Source organism: Uranotaenia lowii, chromosome 2 (genome assembly GCF_029784155.1).
Source record: "Uranotaenia lowii strain MFRU-FL chromosome 2, ASM2978415v1, whole genome shotgun sequence".
Taxonomy (NCBI): Eukaryota; Metazoa; Arthropoda; class Insecta; order Diptera; family Culicidae; genus Uranotaenia; species Uranotaenia lowii.
In genome coordinates this window covers 248,194,266-248,219,362 of record NC_073692.1, presented here as the reverse complement: position 1 = coordinate 248,219,362, position 25,097 = coordinate 248,194,266, and the positions used below count along the sequence as shown (strand labels likewise).

Genomic DNA, 25,097 nt, shown 5'->3' with positions numbered 1-25,097 from the left:
TGGGATATGAAATGTGAAATCAGAAAAACTAAATCTGGAATTTTAGATCTGAAATTATAAACCTGAAACCTGAAATTTGAAATCTAAATTCTGAATCCGATATCTGAAATCTTGGATCCAAAATGGATGAATTATAAAAGATTAGAATCTAACTACCGTTGCTTCGAATCATATATCAAAGCACATGTTAAAAAAAATCCAATCTAAACATATATTTTTTGTAGAAACCATTCCGTTTGCCACACCTATATTGTTTTCTCCAGTTTATTAGCAATAATAACAGACATCTGCCCTCAAAATTTACCATTTACACAAGCAAACCACAAAAGTGACAAACATATTAATTTGGGAGCAATTAATACGACGAAACATAATGAAACAGGACAATAACCATATCCGGTAACCGCTAAACGGTTCTTTCATCGATGCCAGAATGTGTATGGAACTAGACCCCTCAGACAGATATCGCAAGCTATTATATCCCTATGTGTCGTCACCAATAATAATGCCCATAAGCAATTGACCGGTTTTTGCCACCTACGCATCAGTTTTTGTTTGTCCTTTGCACCCGGTCCATTCCGGTCAGCTCAACAACGTGTCCAGTGGATATTATTCTGTGCATGAATCGAAATTGATCCCATTGACTCTTCGGATCTCATTCATGGATTGACCTCACGTATTGTTTTGTAGATGCTTTGAAACAGCCCGCGCGTAGGGTTAGCCTTCTTTGCAACGTAAAATGAAACTTAGAACAATTTGTTTGAAATTTTCCAATCTGTTTCCGTTTTTGAGAATGTTTTGTTTTTGTATTCAACTAAGTGTATTCCTAAGATTATTCCTATCGATACTGATAAATTCGAACGCAAAAATGGCTTTCCACTGATGAAGGAATTGAATTTGACAAATTTCGGTTCTGATATATCACTTTTGTTTGTTGCAAAGCATGTTTATTGTAGCAATGGACCTGTCTGAGGTTCACGCAAACGCGAAAAATAATCATTTCGACAAGTACAAGTACGGTGGAATATGGATTCATCGCTTTAGCAGACAGCACCAGCTATAGAGGAACGAAAATATCTCCGAAGAGATGGCGCAGTGGAACAGTAGTATAGTACGTCTATTCACCACAGTAGAAAATTGAGCGCTTTAACTCATGCGTCCATGACTCTTTTTGTATTAATGTAATGTTGTATGCAACTTTCAAGTTAAGTGATTGACATGAAGATGTCGTGTGCCATCAAAAAAGAAAAAAATATCTAGCAGAGGAGAAAAATGGGTTAACATTCCTTGATTTTTAATTATTTTTGTACTTTATTAACTTTACGTTAGCTTATCAGAAAAATGGGTTAACATTCCTTGATTTTTAATTATTTTTGTACTTTATTAACTTTACGTTAGCTTATCAGTTACTGTGAACTAATTCCGTTTAAAAACGTTTTGCAACACTACTTAACTTGAAGAATGCTATTTTGCATTGAATTATTTGAGGAGTTCAATAACGCTTTGGATAGAACAACATTTTGATTCCAATTCTTGATGTGGAGCATAAGCTCAACACCGCCGCCGGCTAATCCGGACAATATTCCGAAAAGTGTGCGTGAAACGGAATCAAACGAGTATTCCAACAAGTTCCGTCGCTTAAGCGAGCGCTCCTTCTGCCATTAGTATTTTCTACTTGCTCCATTGAACAGCGACCTGACTAGTTTCGACCAAAACATTGGCTCGTTGAACATCTACCAGTTGACAGAAACCCAGTTGAAACTGAAGCCCCAAAATAAAAGTGCGGCAAACTGCCACCGCGGAATTCCAATCGAACTGTCAAAAGTTGTTCCAATTACACTGAAAATCGAAAATACCCAAACTTGAGAACTGCCACCCGCCAAACCTAAGTTCAAGATTGACAACTTAAGTTTGTGAAAAAATCACAGCTTGCCAATAAGGCATTTCCCCACTTGTCAGACGAACAGCTGATTTCTCATGTTTACATTTCTCGGCATATCGTGGTAGGGTAAACATAACAACAACATTACGCATGTTCAATGACCAGATAGTAACGAAATAAAATTGGCAATGCAATTGTAGTGGTTTTGCAAGCGCACCTTGGTGAGGAGAATATAAATTCTTTATTTAATGATTTGTAAACTCATAACAAGTTGAGACATGAAGGTATGTTGATGCTTTTAATTAAAGAAGTTTTTAAAAGAAAGCATTGAACAGTGCTTATCATCAAAGATCAAAATGGCGACCAGTTGGTGTTTACATTTTTCAAAACAAAAACAAAAAGCTACCCTACCACAATCTGTCTCAGGAAATACTCTATAAGCCAAACTTGTCCTTCAAGCGAAGAACTGTTTTTTTTGGGGGGTTTTTGTTGTAAGCGCATCTGATTCTGTTACCTCCATCGTGGCAGATTTAGGTTTGGGGGGTAAGTTTGTAACCATCCATTTGATGGGTTACAATAACATCTTGGTTTTTGGGCCAATTTGGATGTTATTCTGTAAATATTGTACTTCTTTTATTGTTATTAAATGTCTAAAAATAGGACAAGATGTCAGACTCTGTGATTTTATGTTTGAGTGATATCTTTTCCTGTTTTTAGCAGCATAAGGCTGGTGTCAATTCGCGTTTGTTTTGTTTAGCAATTATTAATTTATTTATTTATTTATTTATTTATTTATTTATTTATTTATTTATTTATTTTGTTTTTTTTTTGTACATTTTCGTTAAATATTTTTTATTACATTTACTTAGTTTTTTGTTGTTGTAATTTTGCTGTACATTAAAACTTGTTAGGAAATTTGTTTGGAATGCACAAGATATATATAGATGTACCTATAACCGTTTGTAAGTCCGACACCAGCCATGTTTTGTAAATAGTTGTGAAGCGTTCGTGTGCCTGATGTTCAACGAAGGGGACAACAACACCATCCACGGGAAGTAACAAGGAAAGGGAGACATAGAGAAAAAAATTATAAATAAGCGCTGCGCCCGCAGCTCGTGGCTTATTCTATCAAATGATAGTTCCGGTCCGGGTGGAGTGAGAATAGCGACAGCGACGTTTCCGACGAAATTGGGTGGCACAGACCCCCTTCCGTTAATTTGTAAAAAAAAACAACGACCAGCTAGACGACTACACGCAGTTAATTCCTAGCTGGTCGGTCGAGTGTGGCCGAGTGTAGTGATTCCCAGGACATTTGTTCTTCCCAGTGCCGATATCACCATTGCCCAGAAAAAGTCACCGGTGTTCCGCGAGTGCAAAAGGTCGTGCTGTGTTAAAGTGCCCTTTACGCTACAACCCCCTTGAGGCACGGTAGCAGTGGTGAGGCCTGGTGGAGGCACGCCTGGGAGTCCATTCGCCGACCGCTTTCGTTAGTGCCCTCTCGATTGGTGAGTCACTCGCGTGGAACTTAAAGTGCACCATTACCACTCCCCGGACCTACTAAGAAACAAGGCCTACGCCCAAAAGGCCGAGTTGTCGCCGGAATATTCTTTCCAATACCAGCTACGGCAGTCCTGTTCCCGAATCCCGTTCCGTGGTTCCCAAAAGGTGTCCCCCAACGAGTCGACCATCGCAGTAACGGCCGCAACGAGATCCAGAACAGTAAAAAAAAAGCGCAAGTACAAAACCCCATATAAAAATAAATTACTTAAATTTAATTACGATTATAATCACTTTTTGAAAGCACAAAGTGCTAAATTATCAATCCACCCCCAATTATTGTATGGTCCCTAACATCCAAATTGTAGTGACGTTAATTGAGTGCATTCCGTAAATCAAACATTAAGTTTAATCGTTTTTGTAAATATCATGTCGTATTGTTTTTGGTTAGAAGTCCGCCCATAAACCTAAATGTTTCTGTTGTTGTGATTCCTCCTCGAGAACCATCCAGTTTATTCCCCTGTTGAGCTAGCGCAGGGAAGTGGGATCTTTCGGAGTCTAACAAGTTCAAAGCGAAGAACTGTTTGTTTTGGGGGATAACTTTTATTCCCGCTTCATTCGCAGAAAGTCTCACATATACGATAATATAGCTGCCTCTCACAACAACTCTTCGGTGGTCGAGCGGTTAGCATCCTGAGATGGTAATCGCAAAGCCATTGCAGGTATGGGTGTGATTCCTGAACCTGGCGATATTTTTTTTATTTTGATTTCCATTTTATTGTGGTATCAGATTTTGGGGGATGAGTTCTCCTTCAAGAACTTAACTTTGAGCTATGCCACCAATAGCCAAACCTGTAGGGAGGGAGTTTCATTCGGGTTGGCGGGGAAAGTTCTCAAGTTTGGGTATTTTCGAGGTTCAGTGTAAACATATATATTTAACTATTTTACAATAGTCGAAAGGTAGCATTTTCAGGCTTCTCGTATCACGTATAGCCCTACAGTAAAATGGTTATGCTGGATTGGAACGATTTTTGACAGTTCGATTGGAACTTCGCGGTGACAGTCTGCCGCACTTTTATTTTAGGGCTTTAGTTGAAACCGATTTTTAAAGTTATTCTTTCCTTCCTTAAGAAAAACCCGTGAAGATCTGTCAAAAGTTGGGTGAAATGTTACTTTGATTTATCGGCCTAGCGGTGAAAAGTGATGTCCTTTTTAGTAGGGACATCTAAAGATTAGGAAATTTTTATATAGATGGATAGAAGGTTAGAAGAAATGAAAGATGGTGAAAATGAGCGGGTAGAATTTGTCTAGAAGCATTACCATCACATACCAAATTTTTGTTCCTCACGAGCCTACTACTATGAAGTGGTAGATACAGATAGAGTTGCATCTACCACCACACATTAGTAGGCTTAGCGTGGTCCGCCCCACAAGTGAGAACTTGTAGTGCGGACGAACTACAAGTTCTCACTTGTGGGGCGGACCACGCTAAGCCTACTAATGTGTGGTGGTAGATGCAACTCTACACGCAGAGAAAACTAGGCTTTTGAACCAAAACAAAAATGATTTTGTTTCAAAACATTCATTTTTTTGAATCTAACTCCTGTTTTATTTGAACCAAAAACTTTTGTTTTTGATTCAAAAAAATATTTTTTGAAACAAAGAATTAATTCTTTTAACTAAATATTTTTGGATTTTGAATTTAAGCAAATACTTTGATTCTAAATTAATGTTAATTGAGCTTATTTCTTTTAAAACAAAGTCAACTTTTTTTGAACCAAAGGAAAATGTTTTTAACTTGAAGAAATGATTCCTTTAAATAAAAACTTCAGCCTTTGATTCAAAAGATATTTTGATTTGCCTTGCAAGAAGAATACAAAACCGAAAAATCGAATCAAGTTTGGCTGGTCGTGTGAAAATGTAGTTCAGAGTTAGCTATATTAGAAGGATTCAGGATGAAGTATGGTAAGTATGTTAATTAAAGAGTGAATATCGAAGATTTTCTATAAGTGATTGCGTTTTTACAGAATCAGAGCCGAACGATGGTTTCCGTGGATGCCTCAACCGAGATGAAAGCTGCGCACGATGACACCGCTCCAAATCCAGCGGTGGACCGGATCGATTATAGTGAACTAGTTTGTGGCCAAGTGTTTCATCTGTTGTAAATAAAAATAAATTTAACATATAAACTTCTTTCTTTTTATTTTTTGAAATTCCTAATAGGAATTTCAAAACAACAGGAAATATGTCCTCCAATTGGAATAAATGGAAAATGGTTCAATGAACCAATCTTTTTAAATCTAAATCTAAATAACATTGTGGCGAACGAAAACAACTTTGTATCAAATGAAACTGTTTTTTGTTTCAAAGTATTAAGATTTTGATTCAAAGATTTTTCAAAAGAAAAATTCTTTGAAACAAAGGAAAATGCTTTTGAACCAAAAGAATTTTTATTTGTCCCAAAACCAAAGGAAAAAATCCTTTGTTTTTGTGGCACTTTCCTTTGAAATAAAAAACCTTTTCGCTGCGTGTATCTGTATCTACCACTTCATAGTAGTAGGCTCGTGAGGAACAAAAATTTGGTATGTGATGGTAATGCTTCTAGACAAATTCTACCCGCTCATTTTCACCATCTTTCATTTCTTCTAACCTTCTATCCATCTATATAAAAATTTCCTAATCTTTAGATGTCCCTACTAAAAAGGACATCACTTTTCACCGCTAGGCCGATAAATCAAAGTAACAAAACAAAAATTACGGTGGTTAATCTCTTCATAAAAGTTGGGTGAAATTTTAGCTGCATCCCACTTGCACTTGTGGAAAACCATCACCCAAATTCGGCACCGCTTCCATCGCATATTGAACGAAGCTAATATTTATACCTACTTTTTGTCTCTTTTTGTGTGTTCTTTTTGATTCAGATTTTTGTTTTGATTTCTTGTTTAGTTTCGTCACTGAGCCCCTCAAGAACGAACGGCTTGAGTAAAAAGGAGAGTTTTTTTGTGAAAATAATTTTTAAAGCCAATCAATGGAAATCAAATCCTGTGCGGTAGACAAATGTTCTGCCAACTCGGACCAGTGTCCGTACTTATTTTTCCTCAAAGTGCCTCTAAACATAAACCGTCGGATCGATTGGTGTGACGCTATGGGAATAGCCAACCAGAAGGGCACACTTTATTGCTGCACCAGGCATTTTGACATACCTGGGGATTTCGACGGAGAATCTTCTACGGAAAAAACTGGCGTACGGCTGAAGTTGAAGACCGATGTTCTTCCCCACAAAAGTTTACCTGGGTTAAGTAAGTAGTTTTCAACTAAATTTTCTCGTAATTCCCTGGATCTTGTTGTTTTGTTATGCGTTTGTTTTTTTTATAAGGAAACGTCTAATAGGAAAAATAGAATAATGAAAACATAATAATAATTTAAACGGAGTTTGCAACAAAGTTGAAAAATGTAGTTAAAATGTCTATATCGTGGGAGACCCTATGGCTACGTATTTAAGGAGTGAAGGATATTCTTTGTGCTATAAAAAATTTCAGTTTTTGTTCAGTTTTGAATATATAAGCAATGAATAGTACTATAAATGACGTATTTTAAGAGGAAAATGTACCTTTGTGAAATTTTCTAAAAAAAAACTATGTGTAGCGAAGAAATCAGAAGACGTTGTTTTTTTTTAATTTCCGGTGAAAATCATGATCAAAAATGAAAATGTGGGCCACTGCTACTGCGCGGCCTTTGGATCTCGCACGGTAGTTAAGAATACTTATATGCACTGTTTTGAAAATCATAAATAAAAGTCATCGTTTTTCTTATAAATTTTTTCTGTGTTTTTCAGATTCCATAAAGAATATTTACGCTATTTTCGAACAAGTCAAAATCAACGGAAAAGTAGATAAATTTTCGAAGTTTCTCCTGCCAATTATCCAGCACGACTTACAAATTCAAGTACCGCTGACTATCAAAACGGCTGCACTCCAAAAAGCGTTTCAATTTGTAGTAGATACGATAACGACCTTTTTTGCTACTGATGGTCTCAAATCTCGCTTCAATCTAGTAGAAACTCTGAGACAAAATCGTAACGCTTTGTTGGAGATAATTAATGAAAAGCCACCATGTGGTGAAGTGCAAGGAACCATAGCTCTGAGAACAATCATGCCGTTCTTACAGTACGAAGCACATGGATCTTTAGAAGTGCCAATTGACCGAAAACGTATTGAATCTTTATATTTCGAGATAGAATCTAATACCCTTAACGCTTGTCTTCTTCCCGTAAAAAGAGAACAAGTTGAACGGGACAATTTTGAAGATCTATTGTTCATCCCAGGAATCAAAATAACACTCTCTCTACCCTTCTTCGAAGTTTGTCGCGAAATTTTATCAAACTCTGAAATGTTTATAGTCAGTAGGAAAGAATTGACCTCCAAGGGCCCAGCTAAAGCTAGTGGAGTAGAAATGTTTCAAAAAGTTGATAAACCATACCGTCTTAAAACCGCCAATATTGGACAACATATCACCTTAGAGTATCTGTATATTTTGATTGAACTATTGGAATTGTACGATTTTATGATGGAACCAAAGCAAAAATTAATATTAATTATGCTTCTTAAACAAATTCGCCATGAACTTACAGACTACGATATGAGAGAATTAAATGTTGTATATGCGCGGTATTTATCACGCTTCAAATATTATCGTACTCTTAATCATCACATCAAACCTGAACAAGATGAGCCAAAAGTTCCAATGTATGTCAAAGAGATAATAAATCCCGAGCTGAATATTCAGATTTTAAGTGCCATTGATGTTGATTCGGCAGCAACAGAAAGAATTGAAGCATATTTCAAGCCAATCTTAGAGCACTTGACAGGCAAGGGAGACGAAAATGCGTATCTGAGATTCGTTGATAAACTGAAAACTTGTATTAGTTATGGTTGTGAGGATTGTGATGTGACATTTGAATCGGAAATTGGTCATCTGAGCATCGAAGAACACCGACAATGTGGAAGAAAAATATGGAAATGCTCTAATTGCTCCTGCTCTTTCCCAGAAACAAACATTTCGTCGAAAAGTTGGTCACATGACTGTAGTCGCAGCGCAACACCTTCTAAACTCCAAAAGATGACTGAATAATTTAAGTTGAATAATTGAAGATACTGCGATTTCTCGTTTTGACAAAAGTTATTTGAAAAATAAAAATTATGAAAATAATAAAACATTGAAATTTTGTATTGGTAATCTGCATCTTCTATTAAATAATATTGTAGTTAGTCGCACTACTCCTCCGAAATGTCCCAATCGATTCGAATGAAATTATTTTTAGAATATTCTGTAGGCATGAGAATTGGTTTTTATCTTATAAAAAATCACAAAGTCACAGCAATTTTCCGTACAAATTAAAATTGTAGTTATTTGATTCAAGTAAAAGTCATGGCCTTTTTTTTAATTTTCTTCCCTTTGGGTTTCTTTTTCTGTCTCCATGATCAATTCGTCGCACAGAGGTTCAAATCCCCAAAAAGCTGGAAAAATGTCAATTTTTTCAGTCTTTGACAACCAAATTTGGTATGAAGGATTCGAATCTCCAATATTCAAGGAATGTTTTGATGTAATTAAATATTTTCTAGGACTTTTTGTACACCTTCAATCGAACAAACAAGAACGACAACTGAAACACAAAAATAAAAAAAATAGAAATTATTACCCTTTACTCCAAACAATTAAAAAAGGCATCTTAATCTTGAAAATTCATAATTGTCTACACCGAAGTGATATATTCTAATCTATTTTATACTTTTGAGATGAAAAACAACATCAATACCATGAACTAATAATGTTTTACTTAGTTTAGAACACAAAATTTGAAGTAAAAAAGTTCGATTTACTCTGTCTATTTTTCGGAGGCAAATATATAGCTCGCACTGCCGATCGCCGTTTTAAATTATATACCGTTGGATAGATGCAAGCCTAAAAAAAAACACATTTTTGAATCAGCTGCTAGTTTTTGCTATATTTTGAATACGATCGCTTTGAGTGGAATGCTATTTGGATCAAAAATGGAAATTTTAAAGTATTTATACAAAGAAAATCAAGCAATGTTTGCTCGATATATATGCAAATTTACTATAAAACATCAGTTTTAATATTCATTCAACTAACCTAGAGGAATTTCGTAGTCCATACTAAATTTTAACAAAAAATATTCATTAGAGATGTACCGAGCTAATATTTGTAAATACAACATTTTGGGATTGAAATCTTTCAAATTGCATGCAAGGTTGCGTAGAGCTTCAAGCTTCTTCTAGTGACTACAATATAACAGCGCCAACTATCAAGTGGCGTATCGCGTGATTTTGAATGCAAAAAACGAGCAGCACAGTGAATTTTCAGGTTAATTTTCTAGACTATCCCCTTCGTAATGTGTTCGATAGTGAATATGAACATTCTAAGTGAATATAATAACATGGAGCAAACCTACATTTTCGTTTAATAACCTCTGAGCTAGTATTTAACTTAAAAAGTAGAAAAAAGAATAGAGACAAAACATAACATATGGATACATCGAAACATAGTTGTGCACTAAATTTTGTTTTTAATAAAGCGAGTTTTGAAATGAAACTTTATTTTACATTTTAGTTGTCATCTGCATTAACATTTGATTTTACTACCAATAATTGTGTTGTGAAATCATAAGCACATGCCATTGTTTTTTGTTTGTCTAGTTTTAAAAATTTAAGCGTCGCATGGAGTACCTTTGATGACATCTTTCACCTGTCCGGTCAGGATTCTATAATTGTACTGTTCTGGATCCAGAGTGGTGAATATGAACAACGGTAGACGATCCGATAGAACCCATAAGTTTCCTTCGGTGTCTACTTTGAGATCGTTGGGGAAAACCAGCGCATCACTGTCCGAATCGACCAGGCCTTGGGTATCGGTTGTTAGCTGATGGGCAGTATTCCAACATCCAACACCGTCTTTGTTGACCTGTGTGTAGAAGATTACTCCGGTCTCAGCATCGTAAAATTCGGCAGAAGACTGTGAGTTGGGTCCACGATCGCCCATCAGCTTGTAATCGTAATATGAAAGTGGACTCTGAGAGTAGGTCTCATTTTGAAGAATGTGATTCGAAACCATGAATTCTTTGGTACTGGAAAACGCATGGAAGTAGACTGGTCGAGTACCATCCTTGAGACGTTTGCCAACCGCCATTCCGAATATTCCATCGGTCCATTGGAAGTTAACACCTGCAATGTTGTAGTCTCCGGCGAGTGGATCAAAGTGGAAAAAGTTATGCTTTACACGCCACGATTTATCCTCATTAAAGGAGTACACGATGACCTGGTAACCTCCCAAATCAGGGATATATGCATAAGCATTATCGCAATTGCCTCGTTCAGCATCGATAATCTACGAAAAAAGGAATTTTAGTTTGTTGAATTTAATTTCGAATGTTTTTTTTTTCACTTACAATATTCGCAAAGAAAGAATCTTCTTTCAGCAACGATTCTGGCAAATAGTGACGGCGGAGCAGTTTATCGGTGTAAAGGTCGTAGATGACTAGAGAAGGCACTGCGTATTGAACACCGTTGCCCAGTATATCAGCATATCCAGTATCCATCACCCACAGACGGTCACATTCGTCAGCTCTCACTCGGAAGGTCGAAATGATGGTATTGTTATCTTTCAGCTGTTTCGGAGAGCTTTCGGATTCTGAAAACAAATAAGCATAACAAAAAAAAAATCACCAAAACTTTCTTTTGAAATTAAAAAAACAACTAATTTTGAACTTTTTATTATACATTGATCTGTTTTTGGGCTTCTTTCTAATCCAAAGTGAGATGACCAACAAATATTAAAATGGAGTGATGATGATATACGAATTTTATAATATTTAGGAGGTTTTCTAAAAAAAAAAAAAATTGAAACACGTCTACTACAGTCGGTAGTCAACCCAAAAGAGGAAGATAGGTACATTTATTCAATCGGCTTACAAACTTTTTACATTATGAGCACAACTCAAACTCAAAATGTTATAAATTGATGTTACATGAAACTACATGATTCGTGGCAAAAAATGAAAAAACTAAAAAGTTCACTTAGGGCAGTGCACCAGTTTACTAAGTAAAATGTTTTAGAGGTTATCTTCAAAAAATGAAATTTTAGTAAAGAAAAAAAACTACCTATAAAACATTTTCGACTACACTTCATCAATAAAAAACTCGGTTCCTCATTTTGAAGCTGATAAGAAATATTCATGCTACCGATCTTTTCCACTTAACTTTTTTGGAGAGAATAACAGAACAATAAAAAAAAACAAAAAAAAATTTAAATCTCAAAAGCAGAAAAAAAGTTTTAGGATTGTTTTTTAGACTAGATAAGTATTTGCATTTTAAGTTAGACTTTAATTGGTCAAATTTAAAATTCAATAGTTTTCTTTTTGATAATTAGGCTTCGATGTGTCTATTTCAAATTAGTCATGTAGAAAATGCCTGTAATCTGGACTGATTATTTTAAAATTTGACTGATGATTTTTGTGTCTTGGAAGCTTCGATTCGGAAAAATGAGGTCGTCCACACTGGTATCAAATTCTCAATCATATGGAAGTAAAGTAAACCAGATGATTACAAGTATCATAAACTCTAGACTTTTTTTAACGGAAACATCCATATGACAAAAACGAAATTATTGATTGGCAAGCCTTGTTTCGATCTGAAAAGGCAACTGAAAACTAAGTGGATATTTTTTTTTTACAAAATTTCTAATAATATTTTAAACAAGTACGTCCCAAAAAATGAAAGTAAAGAACTAATTATACCGAAAATCCGCCAGGGTTTATAAAAGAGCTTGTACACGTATTAGAAACAAACAGCAAAAGGCGCATTAAAAATTGCAAGAAAATCCTTAACGCACCAATAGTTTACTAAGAATACCTAGAAGCAAGTAATTGTCTAGCGACCTACATAAATTTTTCCTTCGTAGGTATAATATAAAAACAGAGCAAAATGTCAATGTCCACGGAACTGTTTAAGGTATGTAAATTAAAATTTAGAAATATCAGAATGAGGATAACTGATTCATGGGGAGACTTGATCCCTCAGCCTAATCTCGTAACTGGAATCTCTCACAAAAAAAAGAAAATGTAAAAAAATTATATTTTCTGAGTAATTGAATTTTTAATGAAAAAAATTACGAAATGCGTCTTGAAGATCATTTTTCATCATTTTCAAATGTTTCCAACATGAACGAAATTAATCAAAAATATGTACTCCTATATGTCAATCGATGAGGAATGATACGAATTTCAATATGCCTCAATTTCAGAACAAAAGTTAATTCCTAATTTATTTTAGGAAAATATTTCTAATATGTTACCTACGAGTAAAATTGATCCCTTAAGTTCAAAAAGAGATCTTTTTTAACTAAATGAATCGGTATGGTAATGTATGGTATGAATAAAGCTCTAATAATTGCTTTTGCTATTTTCGAGCAGTTTTGTGAGTCAAATACTTCGTATGGCATGCATATTTTGAATCCGGAGCTGGTTGAAAGTAAATGTCCTATTTTGCTTTTTCATATCTAGTTCATCAAATGCTTTCAAATTTTGCCATTCTAATGTTCGAACTAAGTAAAAGCAATCGAAGCAATTGCTATTTTCTTATTCATACCACCTAATCTAACTTAAATTTATCCTGAAACTGTTGTTGATCCAATGATTGCCTGGTTAAAAATACTCAAAAGATTGAATTTGTCTAAAAATATATTTTTTCGCCTGAAAGTAGGCTATGATTATAGGGTTGTAGATTCACTTTTAGAATCCTATATATCTAAGACTTGAAAGCTGAGAAATAAAAAGTAATATGACCAAAACATACAGTACCGTTCATAATTGTATAGAAATTGGAAGCAAGCGCACTGTCACTTCGAATTTGAACTTCCATAACTTTTTACTCTGATGAAAATTTTTGATCAAATTTTTTGCGTTAGATAGATCAACTATCACACTATTATAACACAAAATTTGAGCATTCTGGAGTTTGTGTGGCCTGAGAAACAGTAATTCTACGAAAACCGGACTTTTTGGACTTTCGTCATTCAAACTTTAATATCTCTGAAACTACGCTACATTTATTATTGAAATTTTGCACAGTAATTGTTGAAATATAAAGCTTGCATGTCTGAAGTTTTCGAAAAGTTCTATCGATGAGATCAAAAAATACGGGAGGTGCAATATTTCAGGCATGAACCTTGAAATGCGATTTCTATAGAATTTTGGACGATTCTTGAGAACAATTTCGTTTCCTCCACCAATCAGACAAAAAATGTCTGGCAAAAGCAATGAAGAAAAGAAAAAATGGAATAAATGATCCATTTGTGTTTTGAAATCTGAATCTCGCGATATTGTTGTGATTTTTCGGTTGAAATAGATTTACTGGTTGTTAAACAGAGAATATGATTTTCCTATGGAAACATTCGTCCATAATTCTATAGAAATCGCATTTCAAGGTTCATGCCTGAAATATTGCACCTCCCGTAACTTTTGATCTCATCGATAGAACTTTTCGAAAACTTCAGACATGCAAGCTTTATATTTCATCAATTACTGTGCAAAATTTCAATAATAAATGTAGCGTAGTTTCAGAGATATTGCAGTTTGAATGAGAAAAGTCCAAAAAGTCCGATTTTCGTAGAATTACTGTTTCTCAGGCCACACAAACTCCAGAATGCTCAAATTTTGTGTTATAGTAGTGTGATAGTTGATCAATCTAACGCGAAAAATTTGATCAAAAAATTTCATCAGAGTTAAAAGTTATGGAAGTTCAAAGTCGAAGTGACAGTGCGCTTGCTTCCAATTTCTATACAATTATGAACGGTACCGTCAAACGGGGCATCATGCAACAGCGGGGTTCGATGCAACATTTATATAACACTACATTGAATCAATTTTTAATTTAATGTATTGTAATAAAGTTATCTTTTAATGATACCAAAATGATGATGACATAATTTCTCGCATCTTAAGCTAGTTGTCTTAAGTTTTTTATTTTTATGTTAAATTTGAAAAATCGAGCAATAAATATACAAATTTTAACATTTTTTGATGCCGAAAAAAACTTTACCCAGTATGACGGATCGGCTTTATAAAATTACCTACAAACTTTTTACAGGTTTCCTCATGTTATACCAACATTGTTGGTGTAAAAATATTTTTCGAACAATCACCCAATTTTTTTAAATGAATATTTTTAAAATTCAGTTAGGTGTCTGGGGTTAAATGCAACAAAATGCTAATCAAAGAAATACCTTGTAAATCTCGTTTCCATGTGCTGGAATATGAATGTTTTGCATCACGCGTTTGTAAACATTTAAATTTTATTCATTCAAACATTTATTTTTATGATTTCAGCTTGTAGATTTTTTCGTAGTATTATTTAACCCCTAAATGTATGCAGCATCCTTATTTTCAGAAAAAAATGTGAAAATTTGTTTTTACAGACCCAAAAACTACTGCAATTGGTGTTGTCATGCGTAATGGTCTTTAAGGCATCGCGAATATATTAGAAACTATGAATTTTCGTACGTGTTCATAAGATTTTTCATTAAAAACAAAGTTTGTTGCAAGTTATCCCATTTTCTAAGGAGTGTGAAAATCGCATGTTTTTAGAAAATTAAAAATAACTGAAGAAACCAATAATTTTTTTAACTACGCCAATTTGATGCCCCAGCATCCTTAAAACTTTTGATGCATAAAGGATACGATTATCTGTGAACATAAGTTTTTTAGAAGCCATTGAAGTTGAAAATTGTTGCATGTTGCCCCAGTTGACGGTACTGTAGTAAATCTACATTTTGTGTTTCGACTTGCTTAATTTTTAGACAAAGTTTTAGCGTCCCTGAATGAAGGATCAAGTATCGTTCATTAAAGGATCACGTCTCCTTTAACTAGAAAAACATCACAGTTTTCTTTACTCTGCGAAATGCTTTTATTTTATGTATGAGATCAAGTACCTATCGCTTTAATTTTTGGAGCATAGAAATTGGAAATTACAAGCTTTGAGAATCTGCGAGAGCATGCGAGTTTCAAAATATGTCAAAAAGATGAAAATAAGAAAATGTGATTAAGTATGCCCATTCTCCCCATCTTATTTCCAATAAAATCAGTCATTGTTTGCCCATTTTTTTCAAGCTTTCCTGATCAGGATCGCGATCATGTATCAGGTATCAGAATGGGGGTAGGCTTAATAGCGGCACGTTATCCAAACATACGGGAAAATTGTGCCTAGCCTTTTTTTTATCCAAGATTTCATCATTTACCTGAGAAACCTGAAAAACCTATAAAAGGAAGAAATAAATTCAATCTATTTAAGATGGCATAAAGCCTATCCACTAGGGATTATTAGCATAAAGCTCTTTTCTACATTCGGTAAGGAATGATAGCATGTCTTTGAAGTTTAATTTCTTAAACTCAGATTCGCTTATAGCGTAAGATCCCAGAGTACGAAAACGTAGACTGGCAAATGAGAGACAGTTACATATAAGATGGAAGGGATCTTCCACATCTGATTCACAACTACCACATACTGGAGATTCAGCACGCTGAATGTTGTGCATGTGGTAGTTGAGTTTACAATGACCGGAGAGTGCTCTGATCAAGATGCTGCAATGAGATTTATTTAAAGTTAATAAGTAACACATTTGTATGACTCGATGATCTTTCGATATTTCCTGACAGCCAGAGACCAACTGCCTGTAGACGAAAAGCACATGAGAAGGCTTCCTGTTTTTGGAACAAGTGTAGAGGTTTGATAGAGAACAGAGCCCCTAGTGCTGCATTAGGAGTTGTAGTGAACGATCCGAACATCCCTAAGAGACACATTCTTTGAAGGTGATTTAGTTTTGTCCGAACTGTTGCAACTTCTCCTTTCTGCCACCACACTAGACACCCATAGGCCAGAATTGGTCTTACTATTGTGGAGTAAATCCATTGAATATGTTTGGGTTTGAGTCCCCAGTTTTTCCCGATTGCACGTCGGCATTCTCCGAAGGCCATGCATGCTTTTTTGATTCTGAATTCGTTGTGATCAGACCAGTTTATTTGGAGTCAAAAATGACACCCAAATATTTAACTTGATCAGACACGGTGATTTCGGAACCATAAAACAGCAGAGGGCGCACCCCGCGGGTGATACGTTTTAGTAAATAATACAATATTAGTTTTTAGAGGATTAACTGACAGTTCTACATGAGAACACCATCGTTCAACAGAGCGCAGAGCTTGTTGCATTATATCAAATAATGTGCTTATGCACAAACTTCTTACCAGCAGAAGATAATCATCTGCGAATCCATAGGTCGGTATTCCACGGTCATTGAGTTTTCTCAACAAGCCGTCTGCAACTAGGTTACACAAAAGAGGTGATAGTACACCTCCCTGTGGGCAACCACGTGTGCTAACTTTTGTAATTGAAGCCTGTCTTAAAGACGAATGAAGATTCCTGTTACTTAGCATAGCGCTAATCCAATTATATAGTTATAACAATAGGCACTCCATGAAGTAATGCCGAATCCATTATTGATGTAAACGAGACATTATCAAATGCTCCTTCTATGTCTAAAAATGCTTCTAGACATGATTCTTTCTGTGAAAAACTATTTTCAATATTGTGTACTACGTTGTGCAGAAGAGTTAATGTTGATTTTCCTGTTTGGTATGCATGTTGTGTCGCATTAAGTGGATGTTGGACAAGGCATTCTTGCCTGATATGATGATCAATTAAACGTTCTAGTGCTTTTAATAGAAACGAACTTAGACTAATCGGACGAAAGCTTTTGGCTTCGTCGTATGATGATCGTACCCCTTTAGGGATGAATTTCACGGCTATCTGCCGCCACAGTTTAGGTATATATCCATGAGCAAAACTGCTTATCTTTATTTTTCTTAATATGTGTTTGAAATGATCGAAACCTTTTTGAAGCAAAACTGGAAATAAACCGTCACTTCCAGGAGATTTGTATTGAGCAAAACCATCGATTGCCCATTTGATCGATTCTGTAGTAACTATTTTCCGAGCAAAATGCAGGGAATCTAGACTTCCAGAAAAGAACTCAGGCTCTATCGATGAATCTTGAACAATACATCCTGGAAAGTGAGTATTGAATAGACAACTTAATGTTTCTTCATGGTTTGATGTATAATCACCACTAGGGGTTTTAAGGTATGAAACCTGATAATCTTTTGATTTGGCTAAGACTTTATTTAACCTACTTGCTTCCTGCAAGCCTTAAATGTTGGTGCTGTAGCTCTGCCAACTTGAGCGCTCGGCAGCTCTTGTTGCTTTCCGGTAAGCTCGGCGAGCCAACTTGAAAGCATCAAAACCTTCCGTGCGCCTTCGGTTCCAAGAGCGTCTGCAGTTCTTTCGTAATTTACTGAGATTTGAGTTCCACCATGGTGTACTGTTTTTGTTGAATTTCAACGTGCGTAAGGGACATGCTTCTTCATAAGAATTCAATAAAATTTCGGTGGTTTTTGCAACCTCTTCATCCAACTCAAGAGGAGTAGTAATTTCAGGATATCCATGGAATTTAGTAGCAAGATGCTCCAAATATAGGTCCCAATTAGTTGTTCTTGGGTTTCTGAATGTAATTGTTTCTAAAAATTCACCTGAGTGTTCAAAATAGATAAACCTGTGGTCAGAAATCGATTCTTCGTTAGGCACATGCCAATTTGAAATTTCCTGAGAAATTGTTCTAGAACAAAGAGTGATGTCAATCACCTCTTCTCTGTCACACCTAACAAAAGTTGGTTTATTTCCTACATTTAGAATTTCTAAATCAGTGCTGCTTAAATATTCCATTAAATTTGAGCCTCTCAGATTGATATCTGAGCTACCCCATACAAAATGATGAGCATTGGCATCACAGCCTATTACAAGAGGTATATTTTGTGAATCACAGAATGAAAAGACATTTTTTAAATCATCCGTAGGGGATGATTGTTCATATGGTAAGTATGCTGAACAGTAGACGTATTTTCTATCAGGCAGCGAAACCTGAACGACGCAAATATCTCTTGTTGTTAGATTGGGTATAAGTGTTGCATTTAACGAATTGTTTATCAATATACATGCACGATGCATTATTTGGGCATTAGTCATTCCAATTACACTGAACACAGTAAAGTTTGGTTTGAGCAAATTCCCTAAGTAAAAAGTTCCATTTCGGAAATAGGGTTCTTGGACCAAGGCGATTGATGCAGTTCCATTAAGGATTAAACGACATAAGTTAAGTGTAGCGGTTCTTTTGTGCTGCAGATTTATCTGTGCAACCTTAGTAGAAAGCATTTCTATCAAAGAATTCCACACATATTTCCATCACATACAAGAACCACTGCACCTTCATATCAACGCATGAAGTGGGGTATCCCATACAGGATGAAAATTCAAAAATCGTGTGTATAATCTGAATCCCACGAGTTGCCAGGAAAAATACTTCATTATTTAATTATATCCGTAATCCATGATTCAAAACTCGATTTTGATGATATTTTTGTTAAAAACTCAACCAGCTAGAGAACACACCGTGGGGTAGAACGCCAAAACTAGTTTACAGAACGCACCATACCGGAAGGGTGGTCAGAAATAGAATAATGATTATATGGAATATAATGACTGTTACATCAAATGTTTAGTAACATGTTTGCTTAATTGCTAAACGTATCGAAAATTTCTCTTTTTTAAAAACACTTTTTGATATCCTTATAGGTAAAACGCCTTCAAATAGGCAATGAATTTCAATTTCTTGGCTTATATCGCGGCAAATATGGCGGGGCGGCAGATGATTTTTTCGAGTCAAATATTGGTGCACCTTTTAAACTTGGAAAACGACGAAATTTGATATAATTATGCATTCTTATCGTAATTTGGGAGTCTACAAATAAAAAGAATGACATTTCGCTGTGATATTCGGTTTTTCTCAAAAGTTAACAGCATTCTAAATTTGAGCGTAAAACATGTGGTCTAGCGCGCATTCTGCCCCAATTTTAATATGATTGTTTTTAGATAAAATTTGTGAAAATTAAATGAAATCTAAAAAAATATTTATACTCATACGAATGAGCAAAAAGCTGTAATTTTATAAGTCTGCGCAGTCTGTTTTGCCACAAAAGCTCAATTGTTAATCCTGAAAAATTACGCACTTGTTAGTAACAAGTTGTTACAACGCAGACTTGATTTATCATCCTGTTTCAAAGAATTTAAGTCGTTCTAATGAAATTTTCACCTTTAAAAAGATAACAACAAAAATGAAGGAAAACATCATTCGTAGCCATAAGTTGGCGTGTTTTTGAAAAATAATGGCATGGGCCATCTTACCCCGCTGGTGCGTCTTGTAAAGCTTTCTCCTACATGTCTACTTAATCAATTAAACGTGTTTATCTATGTAGACGATATGAAGCTTTATATGAAAGTAGATAACGAAGAAAAAATTAGGATTTTTCTAAATGAAGATAATGTGCTTTACGAATGTATTTTAAAAATACCTCACTCTTCCCTACAGTGAGTAGGTTTAATCTATAATCGATTGTAGTCGGTGCTGCTCTGGATTTAAGACTTCTGTACGGTTTAAAATGCGCCACTCCTAAAAGGAGACCGCACAGCTGGTTTTTGCCCGGATGAGACTCCTTGGAACGAGTCGTTTTGCATTGCTCCCCGCACCAGGGGGAGTCAGAGACAGCTGACTACGAAAATCTCCGAAACGAACAAACTCAGACTTCCGCCTATCGCAGCGTTCGTCTGTCAACATAGACACGTGATCAACAACGCCTCAAACCAACCACCGATTAACGATCGTTCGACGACGCCCATACCCGAAAACACTCATCATAGGACAGTAGAACGCTCATCCCAGAATAACTCTCCGAACCTGGAAGCGTGCCCGAATACGAAAATATTGTAACATAACAGTTCCTGTTGTAGTTATAAAACGATAAGAAACAGCGTAAAAAAACGTTTAGAAAATGATATCTGAAACCATAAAAAACATTGCACTTATCTTGAATTCCAAAACGACGGTCTGTTGAATGTGGCGTTAAGTTATGTTACTGTTTAAAACTGTTAAAACATTTGTATGGAGCGACTGTTCTACAAACAGTTGAGATAACATCCAAGAATCGTTCGTGGAAAACGTCTTCTGGGCATCAAACTGTTTCCTTTACAGTTATTCTTAAAGTTATCTTGTAACCGAACATTTTCAGTAAAGGTATAAAACGATTCGACAAAATGTTTCTTCCGAAGGTATGCATACGTTTATTGGAATCATACATACGGGGACATGGCACGCACACATGTGCAAATTTTGATAAAGGGTTTTCGGATCTTTTTATGAAACCATTTAAGTTTTAATTTTTTAAATACATTTATTGTAGACTTACATTTACATGTCCATCCAATTGGGTATCAATCAGCTACGAATTCAACCGGCCAGAATTGTTAGGTGCTGGTAAGGGATCGACTAGAAAGGTCCCATCCGGCCATAGTTGCAGCAAAAGGATGCTACCGTTGATCCTGTGCTAGCGGGAGCTTTGCTTTCCTTCCATCCGTCATTTGGGCGATGGATGTGGTTCGACCTTTAAATTCACCCGCCTGACATTGCGGATCCATTTACATGTGACAGAAATTTCCAACGACGGTCCCTTCCGGCCATAGCAAAAAAGTGCTATCGATGATCCAGCGTTTTTGTCCTTCGGATCACGATTGTGCGGGGAACTGAAATTCAAAATGTTACAGTCAATAAACAATAAGGGCTAAAGATTATAAGATTGAAACTTACGGGATCTTCCGGTAGCTTGCCGACTGCTGGGGGCGGGCTCCTCAACAAACAAATCCATGATTTGGTTTGTTGTTATTTCCACCACACACCGTTTAGGTAAATACCTACGATTGATATTTAGGTGAATCCGTGATGGTTTCCGAAGAACCGACGAAAATGCGAATGGCCCGTCGTTCTGATTGCACCTGCTTCAGCAAGAAGTATTTATAGTATGGAATTTCCGCACTTTTCGACGACAAAAATAAAAGTTCCTCCCGGGACAGCAAAATAAATGGAAAGGACCGTTTGCTACAGTGGTGCCAGGTTCCATGTTTTATCAAAACTTGTTCAGATATTGAGATACGAAATTTCAATGTAAATTTTTTCAGATGATAATGCGTTTCTACTCAAGAATGTTATGAAAATATTTATCAGTTATTAATTGTAATTAAGTCTAGAAGGATTCGCAAAGAAACGTTCATAGCCACCTTGCATAATGTCACTTAGAGCGTTTTAAAACGCATCGCGCAAAACTATAGCTAAACCTCGTTTAATATCATGTTGCTTTCGAGCTCAATTATTGTCCTTGAAACCCTCTAGAGTCGTATAGGAATCGAAAAATTTGAAAGATATTTTCATTAATGTGTACTGATTTTTATGAAATCTATATGGCATCTCTGACGAGCGTTTCGTTCATTTTTGACGTTTATGTTGACAGGAAATGAACGGTATGGGAAATGGTTCTTGATCATTTTTACGATTAAAGAAAATTTAAAGGAAAACGTTCACACCATTCCAGATACCATAACTCTTTCACATGAACGTCCATGTATCGTTCTTATCGTTGTCGAAGTAACGTTTAATAGAACAGCTGCGTTAACAGAGACAATCACTATTTCTGATGCCGTAGATGTATCGTTTAGACTGTTTGAAATAAAGTTTTTTAGTATGCGGGGGTGGCCTCGATTTCAAATGCGCTAAGCGCAGAGCGAGTTAACGAGTGGACTAACGACCGAAAGCGAAGTAGTCATTTCTTTTTCAGTTTAAAAACTCTGGCTAGGATTTGTATCGAATGTATTTAAAGGGCGGAAACATTAGTTTTTGATGAATACATAATTTAATTAGGTTTTCTTAATTTTATAAGTAGCAAGAATTAACATGTTCTGGCTTAACGAACCCTATTCTATACCTAGCCGTGTGCCGTACTATCTAGACTTCTCCGTGCTCTCGTTTCATCTCTCTACCCGGGGGATTTTAGTTTTGCAAGGTTGGGGCGGTCATAAAAAGGGTGTCTATTGACCGAAATGCCTCAGCAACCTGATTTTTGGGAAACGGGCTATTGATAACCGTTCCGCTTAAAAACGGTTATGATCGATCATATAGTTTAATATGGGGGTTTCATCTTTTATGGATGGACCCCACTGGAAAGCACCTACTTGCGTGTTTTTATCTGCTGCTGTTGACCGGTGGCGACGGCAACGATGATTGGCTGCTTTCGGCTCCAGAATTTCGGTGAGTGGTGATTGGAAAGCAACAGTTTTCGGCCGGATGTAAGTTGATGTTGGCGGGGTTGCTTACACCGGATATACCTTCCAGTGCCACCAGATTGTCCCAGACTTCTTCAATCGCCGATATGGTGACGAATCGGGCGTGCTGGTGTTTTGTTAGCCAGCGAAGAAGTTGTGCCCAACGGGCGGGTGTCTCGGGGTGTGATGTGTGGCAGGGGGCCGGCTGATGCTTTGGGCGATCGCTAGTTTCTTTCTTCGGCACACGAATATTAACGCTGGCACACGACACACTCTTGATTTCTAAACGAAATACGACTATACCCGAACAAATACGCGCACAACCAACCTCGTGGGCAAACTGGGAATGAATGTCAGGCTGTGAACCCTCAGATCAGGGAAAGCGCTATCAGACCTAGCTCCCCGGAACTACGTCATACACGAAAACCCTTGGGGCGGCTGGGGTTTTGTGAGCACGATCTAGTTGCTCGTTTTTGCTCCCAGATCCTCGCATCCAACTGTCCCTTTCCCACAAGACGGGGGAGATACATCCCGAACTCGCCCTCTAGAGATTCTCAATCCAGGCCGTTACGCAATGAGAAAAAGGTCAACTATCATTAACCAATTCGTAACTATGTTGAAGCGTTTTTATTAAGTTCGACTCTAATGACTGAAGTATGTCTTTTGAAGTTTATTATTTTTGAAGAAGGAATAAGGGCTTAGTAATAACTAATAATAATTTAACTGTTCAAAACAACGTAATACATGAAACAAACATGATCCTTAAATTATTATTTTTATGAAGAGTAATCTATCTAATAAATGAACTATACAAACATGTAACCAGGTACAACCGTTACACGATGCCCACGTAATTATTTTTTATTATTATTAACCTGTTAAGCTAATTGGTAAGCCAAATCAAAATGAAGAGGAGTGTTTGTTTAAAGATTGAACATGCGGTTGAGTGTACCGCTTTAAAGAACCCAGTATTGATAGAAATGGAGAGTCGGAGTGTATTGTACATTGTAGGCCAGCTGCTGTTTAATTATAATTGAACATATAATTTACTAACGACTTATGTTGAACGAATCTATTTAAAAAATGCGGATGATCGTTGTGCTTGGTCTGTATTCAATCGACGATCGTCTAAATAACTAATTTTATATGCTGGTGTTAAATTTCCAAATCAAATCAAATATAAATGCATTAGGTAGTTCAAACGTCCGTAAAAAAAACACAATTTTACATACATGTAAACTCTTTTTTTTAAATGTTTTATTGTTGTACTGAAAGGTTCAATAACGTTTCAGCTCAGGGCCGGTTAATTGAGTAAGAAAACCTCTTTCGTTGTCTCAGGCTTATATAAGAATTAAGAAGTAAACACTAGAATACGATTCATGATTCTGAACTCAGCATAAGTTATCGGAAAGAAATGTGATAAAATGTGATGTGATTCAGGGATAAAATACTGAACCTAAATCTGGTAGGAATCGGGATACATTAAAAAAAAAAAAAAAAAAACAAATCGAAACTCAAGTTTAAGAACACATCTTAAAAATAAAATACGAATTTCAAAATGCATTTATGCACTTCGTCAAACGACGCATCATGCAACAGTCATCTAGTTATGATCTAATGATGACAAAATAATGATGAAGTAGTACATAGAGTACATAATTAACATTTTAACCAGCGTTTTAAATTTTGGATCCTCATAAAAAATAGAAAAATCGAGCAATTGTTGTCCAAATTTTAACATTTTATGATTTTGTACAAAATATTACCTAGTATAACGGATTGGCTCAATGATATACCCTTTAAACTTTATATTGGTTTGATATAAACCATTTACCATCAAGATTGTTCAATTTCTAGAATTGACATTACACTGAGGTTTTTTTTTACGCGGTTTTTTTTTACACGGTTTTTTTTACGCGGCTTTTTTTACGCGGATTTTCGAATTAACGCGGTTTTTTTTACGCGGATTTTTGAATTAACGCGGTTTTTTTTTACGCGGATTTTCGAATTAACGCGGTTTTTCAGAAAGAATATTCTAAGACTTTTTCAAAGGAAAACACTTAGAATCTTTTTGTAGTTGGGAAATCTTAGCTCTGAGACTAAGAACATGATACATGAGATCTGTGACCTGAGACCTGAGACTTGAGACCTGAGACCTGAGACATGAGACCTGAGATTTGAGACCTGAAATATGAGACATGAGACTTGAGACATGAGACCTGAGACATGAGACATAAGACCTAACACATGAGACCTGAGACATGAGACCTGAGACATGAGACCTAACACATGAGACATGAGACCTGAGACATGAGACATGAGACATGAGAACTGAGACATGAGACCTGAGACATGAGACATGAGACCTGAGACATGGGACATGAGACCTGAGA

At 36.0% G+C, this 25,097-nt stretch overlaps 2 protein-coding genes across 2 annotated transcripts in view; one reads left to right on the top strand and one right to left on the bottom strand.

Annotated features, from left to right (window-relative positions):
* The first annotated feature begins 6,310 nt into the window (after positions 1-6,310).
* Positions 6,311-8,593, top strand: LOC129746690 (uncharacterized). The gene is made up of 2 exons (XM_055740539.1): positions 6,311-6,678; positions 7,215-8,593. Exons 1-2 carry the CDS (start codon positions 6,408-6,410, stop codon positions 8,507-8,509), a joined length of 1,566 nt encoding a protein of 521 aa, XP_055596514.1. The 5' UTR covers positions 6,311-6,407; the 3' UTR covers positions 8,510-8,593.
* A 1,364-nt stretch (positions 8,594-9,957) lies between these two features.
* LOC129746692 (protein yellow) overlaps positions 9,958-25,097 on the bottom strand; it is a 32,921-nt gene continuing 17,781 nt past the window's right edge. The window contains exons 3-4 of the mRNA XM_055740540.1: positions 10,845-11,086; positions 9,958-10,783 (exon numbers count right to left, since the gene is read on the bottom strand). Of these exons, the coding sequence (XP_055596515.1) occupies positions 10,106-10,783; positions 10,845-11,086 (920 nt within the window). The 3' untranslated portion in view covers positions 9,958-10,105. The remainder of the gene's footprint in view (positions 10,784-10,844; positions 11,087-25,097) is intronic.